Here is a 12,896-nt window from a genome sequence, read left to right as displayed (position 1 = left end):
GGCGGGGCCCGGCTTGGCTTAAGCCCAGCCTGCCTTAAGCCCGGCTTTAAACTGGCGCGCACGGCATCGGGCTTTAAGGTGTGCGTCCAGCGGCCTCGCCTCTGCGCTTAAGTCGTGCGCGGAACGCACGTGACCTGCTGCGTCCGGAGCTGCCGCGTGAGTCAGGCGTGCCTGCAGCCTCTGGGTGAAATTGGGCGGGAAACGGTGTGCGGACTGACGACTAGGTGTAGAGCGCGTTGCAGCTGGGGCCGGGCATGCGTTAAGCTGTGCATTAAACAGCACACCGAGGGTGCGCATAGCATCCTGCGTCTGCAGCCAGGCACTTAATAGTTAATTCCATAAATAGTTCATTAAACGCCCGTATAGCATGCTGCATTTGGTCATGCGTTACCTTCGCTAGCTAGTGCCGTAAATCTGCGTACGACCTGCTGCGCTTGGGGCATTAAACGCTCACGTAGCGATGCTGCGGTTGAGGTCGCACACGCGTCAGGCAGCGCGCTGAACGGGCACGTAGCGTGTTGCGGTTGGGGCTGGGCGTGTGTTAAAAAGCACATGAAACGCACGTTCAGCATCTTGCGTTCCTGGCTGACCCCGTTCTGCTGCACAGCGTGATTCGGGAGCAAAACCTGAGCCATGCAGGACGGGCTTTGCCCTACTCGGGAGGTGCAGAATTAAATTCCTGCTGCGGAACTGAAGCTGCTTTTTAAACCTGGGTTAGGTGAGGAGGAGATGCAGGGAGCTGCAGAGTGCACGGAGGTGGATTTCCACCTCCGTGGCTGCCAGTCGGGACCCTGCCAGAGGGGTTCACACCGCCCTGGTGTGCGCAGCCCTGTGTGGGGCCACGGGGCAGCCAGGGCTGGAGTTCGGGTTGTGCAGGGAAGGGGTGAGCCAGGAGCGCCCCGGGTGCCGGTGGCCTCCCGCGGCAGCCCTCCCTGGGATGGCGGTGGGGCAGTTTGCAAGGCTGCAACCCCCTGAGCAATGCGTGGGGTGGGCAAGGGGCACCAAGCATTAAAGGCACAGGGTTGCAGCTCAGCGTGCTCCCACTGCTGCATCATCAGTATTGGGGGTCCTCGAACCCCTTGGGGTGCCCCCACTTGTCTGAATTGCAGAAGTCTCTGCCTGGGCCATCGTGCAGCTCTTGGGGTCCCCCCCAGCGAGGCAAGAAACCAGAGAGAAAAGCAGTAAATGGAGCATGGAAACGCGCCGAACACAGGCACCCTGCAAGGGAGATTGGGGGGAAAATGGTGCCAAAAGAAACCACTTTGGGGCACAGCCAACAGCCTGGCTACGGCACTGGCTGGGCAGAATGAAAATCTTGCTGAAGCTGCTCTGCGTTCCTGCTTTTCTGTGTGCTTTGCGCCATGGCTACTGATGAAACCAGGCTGGCTTGTATCCAAGTAATTGTTCTCCAGCTGCAGGATAAGACACTGCCAGAATTTCTTATCCTGCAGCATGAGAACAGACTCGGCATCATACCTTAAATCTTGCTGCGTGGTACCCCGTCACCCCAGCAGCTGGGTCTGTTCCTGCATCTCAGTCCCTCACACTCTCCGAACTTCTCAATCACCATTTTCCCCCACTTGCTTAACCTTTCTCAGCCCATCCATAGCCTGGGGGAGATCTGGAGGATCTGGTGGGCTCCCTGTTGCTGTTCCCGCTGGGTTGCGGTGGGGGAAGGTAGCCCCTCTTTATGCCAGGATGCCCAGGGCTCGGTGTGTCCTGCAACCAGGACTCCGCAGGGAAGCTGTGAAGCTCCTGCAGCCCCTTGGGCAAGGAAGGAGTTTTGGGGCAGTGTCACCTCGTATCTGGATCAGGTACTGGGGTGGCACGAACTCAGGTCTTTTGCTTTCCCGCAGGCCCAGCAGCGGTTGTGTGAGATGCTGCCAAGTGCTGGGGTCTATTACTTCCCATGGGAGATCAACAGCTCAGTCCCAGAGGGGGAGGCGCTGAGGACGTTTGGCAGGTGAGAAGGGCACCCCGGTCTCCTTGCAAGCCAGGCCTTTCCTCCGCTGGCCGACCCCTCTCCCTTTGTTTGTAATTGTTCTCTCTCTGCACCGCTGAGCTTCCCAAATCGATTGTTCCCAGGTTATGCTGCTACGACATGGCCCGGTCTGAAGCCGTTCTCGCCACTCAGCACAGCTCAGCTCAGTACCAGGTCTGTGTCGACACCAAGTTTGTGGAGCCGTTCCAGGCCCAGCTGGGATCTTGCTACATGGTCCTGGGAGAGGCTGAACACAGGGAAGGTAAATGCTCCAGGAACCAGTGCCCTTTGCTGCTCTTCGTGGTCCATCAGCTCCTTCGTGGCTCCCTGGGGGCACGGTGAGACGTGCTGTCACCGAGGTTAGCGTCGGCCAAGGCAGGCTCATCTCGTGCGGCTGCCTCCGGTCACACCAGTGTGTGATTCAGGGCAGGAGCAGCCTGTCTCTCCTTGTTGACTGTGAGAAGGACCACCCTTATCTTGGTGAAAATCTGGTGCTCTGGCACAGATTTCATTAGAAACAAGAAGCACTTCAGCAGCATCGCTGAGCTTGTGAAACCCATGCTAAAGCCATCTGGCATCATTGCCAGCCACCACATCGTCTTGGTGGCTGATTGCAGCCATACCGCATTGCGAGCCGGCTGGGTTGGTCTTTGCCATCCTTGAAAGGCTCTAATTATATCCCTGCCCTCAGACGTGGGGCGTGAGGAATGCAGGCAGGCTCTGTCAGGCAGGGCACCCTGTTGTCCTTTCCTGGGGTGCCCTCAGCGTTACTCCGGCAGCACGGTGCTTTGTGTGGGGAGTGGACCTGGGCTGCGCCGTGGGGCTGCGAAGCAAATCCCGAGTGTTGTCTTGGCCACACCTGATAACAAGTATTCGCATTCGTGCCATTGAAATCCTCGGTGGCACATGGAAAGCCACACTGCACGTGGCATCTAGTGAGTGACCTGCTAAGCCACTGCTGCCAGATTCCTTTAGAAAGACGTTATTTTGGTTATCACAGCTTAGGAGTGAGTTGGCCCCATTTTGCAGGGGCGGAAGGGGAGCGGGCTGAGATGGTGGCTGCGTCACCAAGGTTTGGCCCCTTTTGTGCAGCTCTGTGTTACCATTTGAATGCCACCAATGGTTATAGTCAGCATGGAGCCTCTTCTAAGCCCAGCTTTGTTCTGTCCTCTTCTTGTCTGCACAGAGGCATTCAGAAATGAGCTTAGACCCATCCCCGATGCTTTCTAGACAGGGAAAACCAAACTTCATCCAGCCACGAAGTAACCAGATGCTGCATGGCAGGCCCTGGCACCGACATGTCCTGGGCTCAGCGTTCCCCGGTGCAAGGAGAGCGCAGTGTCAGTCCCCAGCATTTTGTAGCCAACAGGGCAGAGGGAAAGCACGTCACTGAATTAACCTGCTCCCGGGCCTGCTGCTCGTGTCGGTGGAGGCACGCGGCCGGTCCGGCCTCCTGCAGGTTCTCAGGCTATGGTTATTTGGCCAGCTGGAGCCATGTGCTGCCTGAGGGAACCTCTCTGCCTCTGAGCTGCTCCCTCTGTTTTTCTTTCTACAGAAACTTCCTTTTTATGTTCCCAGGTGAGGGTCCTGTGGTAAAAGCGCGAATATTGACCTGCGTGGAAGGGATGAAGGTGCCCTTGCTGGAACAAGCCATACAGGAGCAGAGGAAATACTTCAACGAGAGGCAGGAGCGGATGGGAAGCAGCACGTCCTGACAGCAGCTCTGAGACCAGCCATACGCTGGCCCTTGCACTGCCATTTGCAATAAATACGTTAAAAGTAAATTTAGAAGGTGGGCTTGCAACATACTGCTTTTTGCCGTGGCAAATAGCAAAGTCAAGTCAGTAAGCAGGGAAACGCTTGAAGACTGTGAGTCAGTATGTGACTGTGGGTTCTCCATTCACACCAGGTGTCATCCCTGAAAATAGCTCTGGGAAGCAGGTTTGTTGTTTGTTTAAAAGGGTGGTTAAGGAAAGGGAGCGCTTGAGTTATACTGGTCCTTTCGTAATGCAAGGCTTGGAGACATCAGAAAAAGGAGAAGTCTCCGAATCTGGAGTTAAACAGCTCACCCACACGCGCTGCCGAAGTGCAGCCGGTTACCGGGCACATCGGAGGCCGAGGGCATTAGCGCAGAGTTTGTTAGCCCTGCGTGGCTGCGGGTCCATGAGTGCATGCGCTTGGTTACCGTGACTCAGCTGCCGCACTGGAGCGTTCCTGGCCAAACACTCACATCTGGGCTGACCAACAAAGAAACAAGAAGAACAAAGACTTACTATTTTCAGTAGCGCCTGCCTCTTCGGTTCTTCAGGAGCTGGTGTCCAAGGGGGGGGAATTGACTTTAGCTCTAAAACAAATATTTGCAGTGCCCTGAGAACCACCACTTGAATTTCTTCCTTGACACAACTAAGTTTAGGAGACCTTAAATCACTATTTTTTTTGAAGCATCTAAAGGTTTTGACTGATGTTTTCCTAAATAGAGATTAAAAGATGAGGCAGCCTGTCTTTTATTGGTTAAAAACCTCTGTCTTGCTAAGGCAAATGCATTAGGCCCTGCGGAAACCCCATGGGTGATGTAAGAAAGTTTAGCGATATGCAATTTTCCTCCCTCTCCTAAGTACTGGGTGTGTAAGGAAGTGCTTGGCTTTGAAAAAATTGCAAGAAGAGGAGATGAAGTTACATCAGAGCCACTCTGGTTTAAGAACACGGTGCCAGGCCCACCTGGCAGAATTAAACCATCAAAAAGACAGAAAATCACTAATGTGAGACGAGAATAAAATGTTAGTGCATGAGAGAGAAGACTCTCCTGTGCTATAGGAGTCCCTGGGCCTGGAGTGAGCTGGGACTGTGGTTTGCAGGGGAACTTGGCCACCTGCAGCCTTTTCTGCTTTTTGCTCGGATTCTCTGGTGAAATGTTTAGAAAATAAGGACTGAAGCCCTACAATGCACAGCAGCAGATCAAAATGCAACAGGTATTGGCTAAGTCCCCTGTTGCCAGCAGGCTTGATTCAAGGGCCTGAGATGGCTCAGTAATTACAGTGCCTGCTATCATCTTTAATCATAGTTTAGCCTTTTGTTTTTCTTCACGCAGTTGTGGAGATCCAAAGCCCTGCCTCAGCGTGCTCTCTGTTCAGCCCAAGTCCAAAAACATGATCTCAAGAGGCAAGATTTTAACCTGGTTTTACAAGAGACAATGCGTCGTCTGTCATGATGTGTTTATGTTTACACCTCATCTCCTGTCTGTTCTACCTTCCTCCCTGTGCTTAAATTTTATCCAAATGGCCAGGCTTGCCAGGGAGTTGGGGATATCCAAGATGCCAGGACTAGGAATATCCAAAATACCAGGTTCCCACAAGTGTTATGAAAAAAAACCCCACAAACCCAACCAGCCAGGAAGAGGAGAGCAAATTTGGCAATGACTCCGGATGGGGACGGGAGTGCAAACTCAACCTTCACAAGCCACCGGAGAACCCACACGGGAGTGTGCCGTGGCTGCGTGTAGATCGCTCTTCAGCCACAGAGCAGCCACACTTTGGTTCTTTCAAATTGGCAAAATCAGGATCAATTTTAAAAAGATTTTTGAGCTGGTGGCTCAGCAATGGGCTAAATCAGTCCTTTTTTAGGTCACCTAAAAGTTGGGGTCTGCACTGTAGACCCACGCAGCGAGTGGGCTGCCATGTCCTGCGGTGCCCACCCAGAGCCACGGAGCCCGCAGGCCCTCCAGAAGACAGTCCCTGTGGCTCTACCGCTCCTGGTGCCACGTTGCATAACATTTTTTAATCTTGTCTTCTGTCAGCTGTCAAGTCAATGATTAATCCCCCCCGCCAAGGACATCTTCCAAAAGGCTGACCAAGTGGCGCAGCCCATGGTGGGGAGGTTCAAGGGACAATTGCACAAGACAAACAACAACAACAAAAAAAGACATTTCTGCTGTGTGTTCAGCCTGAGCGTGTCCCAGGGAGCCCTAATTACACACCACGTCCCCTTGACGCCAGCCCCGTACAAACGGCGCTGCAGAGCTTCCCTTCGCCCTGTGCAGTCCCTGCTGCCTTTCCCGCAGGCCCAAAGCACCTCTTTACATCCATTTTGCTCGATTTTTGCTTTATCCAACACACTCCGCTACCTCAGTCATAAGCAACCAGTCCCGGGCAGCTGGTGCACCGTGTTTGGCTCTTTGGGTCTGCCCAAAGACCCTCGGACACCCCAGCCAGCTGCCAGCGTGCCCAGGCAGCCCTGCCTGCCCGCGGCTGCCCCAGTTCAAGGCAGGTCCCTGTGCTGGGGGAGCAGCAAGGGGGGCCCCAGACCCCAAAAGCAGCTCAGGGAGAGCAAACACCTCCTGAACGTTTGGGGTTTTTCCCCCCCTTTTTTTTCTTTTCCTCAGAAAGCGGCACCAGCCCCCCCCCCCCCCCCCGCCATCGCGAGGCTGAGGCAGGGCCATGGACGCCTTCCAGGAGGTGTTTCAGAAGGTGGAGAAGATCGGGGAGGGCACCTACGGCGTGGTGTACAAGGCTCGCAACAAGCGGACGGGGCAGCTGGTGGCCCTCAAGAAGATCCGCTTGGACTCGTGAGTGGGGCAAAGCCCGGCCCCGTGGGCTACCATGGCTCGGCCCAGCTCAGCGCCCACCCAGCCTGCCATGGCACCAGGCCAGCTGCTTCCTCAAGCAGGGCGGCAATCGGGTGCCAAGGCGAGGAAGGCCAATGGCTCCTCTGGGGCCGGCAGTGCCATCTGTGGGGAGATGGCCGCCAGCCGAGCCCAGCAGTGCCCCAGCCCCAGCCATGGGAGTGAGCAGCGGGCCTCTGAGCCCAGCGTCCCAAATGGTGCAAAAGGCTCAAAAAAAGCCTGACATGAGGAAAAAACCCAATGTCTCTATTGGCTTGTGCAAGCAGCTAGGGCCTGACCCAGCACTACCCGGCCCTGGCGCCATGGCCCAGGGCAGGGGGATGTAGCCGCCATTTTGGGAGGTGGCCTCTCCCTCAGGGTGTGGTGCCGGGGCCTGGGGAGGCTCAGCCTCAGCAGAGCCGGCTTCGACCCCTCCAGGGTGGGGACCGAGCAGATAAAAGATTATTACTGTTCCCCTGGGTCAGCCCTGGGCTGTCTCCATGATGGGTGTCAGTGTGGACCAGGGGCCATGGTGGTGGGACTGCACCCCATGGCAGCCCCTCAGGACGGAGGAGGCGGCTGCCTGAGGGGCAAAGAGCTTTCATCTTCCCACACCTCCAAAAAGCAAAGCTTGGGCATTTAAACCATTGCTTCTCCAACTGTGCCCCCAGGTGCTCCCAAACAAGCTCTGTCCCGCAGCTTGCACTGTCTGGGTCACCTCCTCCCTTTCCGTCCCCACGGCTCCATTTCCCTTGCCTCGCCCCAGCCCGCCCCACGCACACCTCCATCCCAAACCGGGGCGCCCGGTGTGAGAGACCCTCCCCTGGGCAGGAGCTGGGGTGCAGTGAGGAGGGACACAGGACCCCGATGGGCTGCCAGATCCCACGGGGGAACGGGGTGCCATACAGCCCATCTCTGCCACAGGGAGACCGAGGGCGTCCCCAGCACCGCGATCCGAGAAATCTCACTGCTGAAGGAGCTGAAGCACCCCAACATAGTCAGGTAAGACCTGGATGATCCCTCCCCAGCAGCGTACTGACGAGCTCCTGCTCATCCCCATGGGGAGCTCTGGGGACAGGCAGCAAGAGGGGCCGTCCAGTCCCTCCCTGACTGCGCAGAAAGGAGCAAAATAAACAGAAAAAGGCAGGAATCGCTTGCGCTTCCCTGGCTTGCAGCAATAGCCCGCAGCACTGCCACTTTACTCCAGCAACACAGACTTGTCCCAGCTGCTGCTGCCCCGTACTAGATGCTGCTTTTATGTCTGCCTCTCTCTGCTCCAAAGGCCTGGCAGAGCAGAGACAGCTGTGGGAGGAGGGATATTTGGGTATGTCCAGACAAAGGTCTGGAGAAGGTCTCCAGTCTCTGTGGGAGACTAACACTCCTGCGTAGCATGGATTCCCACACAAAGGTACTGAAGGGAGCGCTTGCACGTCTTTTGCAGGCTCCTGGATGTCGTACACAGCCAGAAGAAGCTCTATCTGGTGTTTGAGTATCTGAATCAGGACCTGAAGAAATACATGGACTCATCCCGAACTGGAGAGCTTCCTTTAAGCTTGGTCAAGGTACAGTGTGGAAGGAGCACTAACGGGCCGGGCAGAGAGCATGTCCTTGCTACCTTCTGCTGCGCAGAGCCGGCACTGAGCTGCTCTTACCCAGACTGCATCTGGAAGAGATTCATCCTTGGCTGGAGGCATTCAGCCTCTCAGACCTCAAATGTTTCAGCTGGGAAAACCTCTTGGCACTATTGCTAAGCACATTTGTTTCCCAGCTGTTTCCAGGCTCTTCAGCCCATCTCGCTGCAGAACAAACTGCTGGTTAAGAGGACAGCTGAGGGATCTATGGCTAACTGCCTCTGTACAGAGTAATGGAGGGGTGGAAGGGACAGCCGCTGCTTGGATTGGAGTCCCTCTGTCCCCATGTAGGGTGGGAGCAGTTTGTGTGCATCCCTGAGTAGTGGCCCACAAGCCTGGTGTTGCCTTATAGCAAGGTCTTTTTCCCATTCAGGTCTGTAAATGATCCAAAGCGTGTTGGTTCACATGATCCAGCCTTCGAAGTGGTTTCATCGTGGCCTTGTCTGAAATCTCTTCTCTCCTTAGAACTACCTTTTCCAGCTGCTGCAGGGTGTGAGCTTCTGCCACTCGCACAGAGTCATCCACAGGGACTTGAAGCCGCAGAACTTGCTCATTAACGAAGCAGGAGCAATCAAGCTGGCCGATTTTGGACTGGCAAGAGCTTTCGGAGTCCCCCTGCGCACATACACTCACGAGGTATCGTTGAGGCTCCCTGCCACCCGAGAGTGGGGTGCACAACCCATAGTGGGTGAACAGCAGCAGCATCACAAGTTACTCATCCGTAGCTGAGGCACAGCTGTGCCCAGGCACGTGCCCTTAACCTAACCCGCAGCTGAGGGGTTACCTCATGTCCCCACAAAGTCTGCTGACTGCTTCTACCCTAGCCTGCCTGCAAGCTGGGTTCCCACCTTCTCCGCAGAGGGTATATTTATTTGTTCCAGAGTGTCCTATTGAAGAAGGATCTGTTAATCCCGATCTTGCTGTCACTAAGGCATCTGCTAATTCAGCATGGCCTTGGCACACTCTGATTTGTGCGGTCGCTGCGTCACAGCTGAGAAGGGCGGATCCTATGCCTCTAGTTTCACCCAGGGAAACTAGACAAAGCTTGTTTGTTGGTTCCTTACCAGGTGGTGACTCTGTGGTACCGAGCCCCCGAAATACTGCTGGGATGCAAATACTACTCAACCGCTGTGGATATCTGGAGCATCGGCTGCATCTTTGCAGAAATGGTAGAACGGGTTTAAATAGTCTCTTTCATGAGCAGGGAGGATGCAGCTGCCATGGGAAGTGGGGAAGGAGGGACAAGATGCGGAACACCTGTGATGCTGGAGTGTGTGTTATGGAAAGCCCACCCTGAGGGTTAGCTGGTCCTTAGCTGCGGGCTGAAAAGGAAATCTGTCACCCTCAGGGGCCTGGCAGAAGGCAAAGCAGCCTCTCTAGTCCAGCTGCAGTTCCAGGCATACAGGAATGCGATGCCTGTCCTTGCGGAAGGGCTAACTTCAGTCTTGTTGCAGCATTTTGATCCTAGGAGGAGAGGACTCTCTTGCAGGTGTCCCCGCAGTGGGCTGCGGAGAGCTAGCGCTTCATAGCATGGCAGAGTGGATCGCCGAGGGGTCCATACTCCGCTTTGAAGAGCTCTTGTTACCCCTGCAGTGCAACGGCTCCCGGAGCCCCCAGCTGCAGATCAGCAAAGCTTGGGCAAGTAGGCAGGGAGGGAGCTAGCCTGCAAGAGCAGGTGTTAGGAAACTGGAGACAAAGAGGGATAAGGGACTGGCTGAAAGAGGACAGCCCCAGGAGAGCAGGGATCCATGGAGAGGAGCTGGAGACAAGCAGACAGACACCCGTGACTTCCCCAGCCGCTGCCTGGCAGAATTGCTGCATTGTGACTGCCCTGCTCCTGCAGTTTGTGTCTGCTGGGACAAAGGGTCGCTTGCAGCGGGAAATAGGGCACAGAGCTGATGGAAAGGTGGGAACTGGCCTTTTTTTTCCCCTCAGGTGACCAGAAAGGCCCTGTTTCCAGGGGACTCCGAGATCGATCAGCTCTTCCGGATCTTTCGCACCCTGGGCACTCCCACCGAGGCGACCTGGCCCGGGGTGACCCAGCTGCCTGACTACAAGAGGGACTTTCCCCAGTGGGCAAGGAAGGAGATGAAGGAAATTGTTCCCAACTTAGATCGAGATGGAAGAGACTTACTGGTGGTGAGTGAGGGCTCAGAACAAGACCTGGGAGACAGACAGGACCTTTTCAAACTGGGCAAAGAACAGGGATATTTGGGACTGATCTACCCAGAAGTGCATTAGCTGATCTGGCTCCAATGCTCATCTCTGCCACTGCAGAGACACCGAATCATCGAATAAGGCTCAGTCCTGGCTCTGAAGTAGAGCTGTCAGCACAGGTTCCTATAGGAAACCACTGCATCGAGGGTGAAGAAACCCCTCTAGCATAACCCCCACGGGAACTTCAGCTGCGGGTCACTCCTGAGGCCCAGAGAGGGGCAAAGGCAGGACCAACCTCTGCATCTGCGACCAATCATTTGTTTTCTAAAAGCCTAAATCTGCTGGGTTTTTCTCTTGGCAGCAATTGCTCCTGTACGATCCCAACAGCCGCATCTCAGCCAAGGCAGCCCTCAGTCACCAGTACTTCTTCTGGAGGAGCCCGCGGAGCCCTGAAGAGCGCCGTGCGCTGCAGAGACGCTGCAGATGAGAAGACACAGCTCTCCCCATGCACTTGCACCTCCGGGTAGCGGTGCAGATCTGGTGTCGGGCACTTCGCAGGGGGCTGCCAGGGTCTCATTTCTCCCGAGGAGCCTGGAGGGGAAGTTCTTGCGTTTAGAGACTCTCAGCCTGTTGCTGAGGGAAGGTTTGTCGAGGTTACAGCCAGCAGAGCTGTTTTGAAGAGGTCCTGTGCAAAAGGGTGAGGGTATTTATCAGCATAAACCACTGAAAGGTAGGTGAGGGAGCATCTTTCCGAGGTCTGTCCTTGCATTGGTCAGCCAGCTAAGGTGGCACACGGTGATTTCTGTCTCTCCAGCACTGGAGCATCCCCAGGTCCGTCGGTGGCAGGTTCTGACACCAGGGCGTGCTGGAGCTCCACTTTGGGTAGGGGAGCGCTTCTCCGCTCAGCCCTTTGCTGCTGTTACCAACGACTGGGCTTGTCAGCACTAGGCAAGTTGTTTAATCCGAGCTGTTTAACAGAGCTGGCGTTCTGCTGTCTCACAAGCTGAAGAGCGCTATCAGGTGTCTTAATTTGTGCCTTAGCTGGGGCCAGGAAGCCGAAAGATACAGCTAGCGTAAAGCACTGGCTGCCTACGGCTGGAAACGGGAACAGCTGGAACACGGGCTTTCCATCGCAGCGCCAGGTGTAATGCTCTTCCCTTCGCTTTATTGTCTTGGCCATGGTTTTGCTGTTCAAATGTTTGGAGAATTGTCACTAACTTTTGGTGTGGTTTCGACATCTTTTTTTTTCTTTCAGTACAGAAAAAAAAATAAAGGCTTGTTATCTGTTCAGAAACCTTGGCATTTATTGTTTGGCACGGCCCAGGGGGCTAGTGACAGGAGGGTCTGGCTGGTCCTTTTTTCCGCAGCGCCCTTCTCCCTTCATCGTCTCCTGCACTCTTTCTTTTACCCTTTCCAGCCCAAATCCTTGGCGGGTGCGGGGACGTGCTCGCAAGTCTGCTGTGGAAGGAGGGGCTGGTAGTTCTGCAGCCCAGCGCTGTCTCGGTGTGGTAAGGTGGGCTTGCTTTCCCTCAGAGGTTGCCACGAACAGTTCAGAGTTATATTCTACTCACTTAACTACTGAAAAGACACTTTTTTAACTGAGGGAAGCCGAACTGCTGCACTCCTGTTTTTCACGCGCGTGCACAGGCGCCCTCCGAACGCCAATGAACCCGAGCGCTGCTCGCGGCGCAGCCTGACAGCTCCCCAAAGCTCACGCCCCTGCGCTCTCACGACGGATGAAGAACGCAGCAAGGCGAGAGGCGGCTGCAGGCGCAGCTGGAGCACAAACCTCCCTCCCCACCCACCAGGTACCAGCAAATTCACACAGGGGAGAGAAACCTTTTGCGTCCCCCCTGCCAAAGCCCCTCTCAGCCCAAGCCCTGCCTGCCTAAAGCCCAGCTCTGCCGCCCTTTGGCTTCCGCCATCGCTCCTTCCTTCTCCCCACCCGACAAAAGGCAGCGGGTGCCTCTGCTTAATTCCCGACATCAAAAAGACCCGCGGCAGCCGCACCTCCTGACAGATCCCCGACAGCGACACCCCGGGACCTGTTGCTCACCTCCCTCCGGGCCCTGCCACGCCGCCGGGCTCTGCCTCCCCTCAGGTTTAGAAGCCACCAGGACCCGGGCAGCTCACTCGCCTCTGCAATTTGCACAAATTAGGGTTTTTTTGGGGCGGGTGGGGGTTGCTTGGCTTTTGAAGCTGCTGTTAGGAGTCATGCTGGAGTGGCTGCTGGGAAAAAGCTGACCTGCTTGTGTTCGGGAGGGGTGGTTTTCTGCTTGAGCAGGGCAGAGCAGGCAGCCGGGCTCCCGCAGCAGCCTCCAGAGCCGGCGGCAGGAAAATGGAAGCCCCGCTGTGCTCCTGCGGCATCTCGCGTCCTCTGCGTGACAGCACCCAGCTCGCAGGGGCACGTTTCTGAGACAGGGATGGATTCTGCTAGGGCAATCATTGCCCTGCCTTTGCACACGCGTTTAAAGTCAATTCATTTTGTACAGATAATGCTCCGTTGTTTGCTCTCTGCAAACAAACGCTC

At 55.6% G+C, this 12,896-nt stretch overlaps 2 protein-coding genes across 2 annotated transcripts; both read left to right on the top strand.

Annotated features, from left to right (window-relative positions):
• Positions 1-17: 17 nt before the first annotated feature.
• Positions 18-4,746, top strand: TEN1 (TEN1 subunit of CST complex). Its single transcript, XM_087750653.1, has 4 exons — positions 18-156; positions 1,857-1,963; positions 2,086-2,243; positions 3,560-4,746. The coding sequence occupies exons 2-4, from the start codon at positions 1,878-1,880 to the stop codon at positions 3,694-3,696; spliced, it is 381 nt and encodes a 126-aa protein (XP_087606779.1). The 5' UTR covers positions 18-156; positions 1,857-1,877; the 3' UTR covers positions 3,697-4,746.
• A 1,668-nt stretch (positions 4,747-6,414) lies between these two features.
• CDK3 (cyclin dependent kinase 3) lies at positions 6,415-11,479 on the top strand. Its single transcript, XM_009476606.2, has 7 exons — positions 6,415-6,542; positions 7,503-7,580; positions 8,020-8,140; positions 8,675-8,845; positions 9,277-9,378; positions 10,145-10,348; positions 10,728-11,479. Exons 1-7 carry the CDS (start codon positions 6,415-6,417, stop codon positions 10,851-10,853), a joined length of 930 nt encoding a protein of 309 aa, XP_009474881.2. The 3' UTR covers positions 10,854-11,479.
• The last annotated feature ends 1,417 nt before the right edge of the window (positions 11,480-12,896 follow it).

This window comes from Nipponia nippon, unplaced genomic scaffold, assembly GCF_047370975.1.
Source record: "Nipponia nippon isolate SJK-2023a ecotype South Korea unplaced genomic scaffold, ASM4737097v1 scaffold_14, whole genome shotgun sequence".
Classification (NCBI taxonomy): Eukaryota; Metazoa; Chordata; class Aves; order Pelecaniformes; family Threskiornithidae; genus Nipponia; species Nipponia nippon.
Note: the sequence above shows the minus strand (reverse complement) of the source record. Positions and strands in the feature narration are given on the sequence as shown.

Coding starts and splice junctions, on each gene's coding strand:
- TEN1 (XM_087750653.1), top strand. CDS start 1,878: ATGCTGCCAAGTGCTGGGGTCTATTACTTCCCATGGGAGATCAACAGC. Junction 1,964..2,085: donor GCGCTGAGGACGTTTGGCAG/GTGAGAAGGGCA, acceptor GATTGTTCCCAG/GTTATGCTGCTACGACATGG. Junction 2,244..3,559: donor AGAGGCTGAACACAGGGAAG/GTAAATGCTCCA, acceptor TTATGTTCCCAG/GTGAGGGTCCTGTGGTAAAA.
- CDK3 (XM_009476606.2), top strand. CDS start 6,415: ATGGACGCCTTCCAGGAGGTGTTTCAGAAGGTGGAGAAGATCGGGGAG. Junction 8,141..8,674: donor TTCCTTTAAGCTTGGTCAAG/GTACAGTGTGGA, acceptor TTCTCTCCTTAG/AACTACCTTTTCCAGCTGCT. Junction 8,846..9,276: donor TGCGCACATACACTCACGAG/GTATCGTTGAGG, acceptor GTTCCTTACCAG/GTGGTGACTCTGTGGTACCG.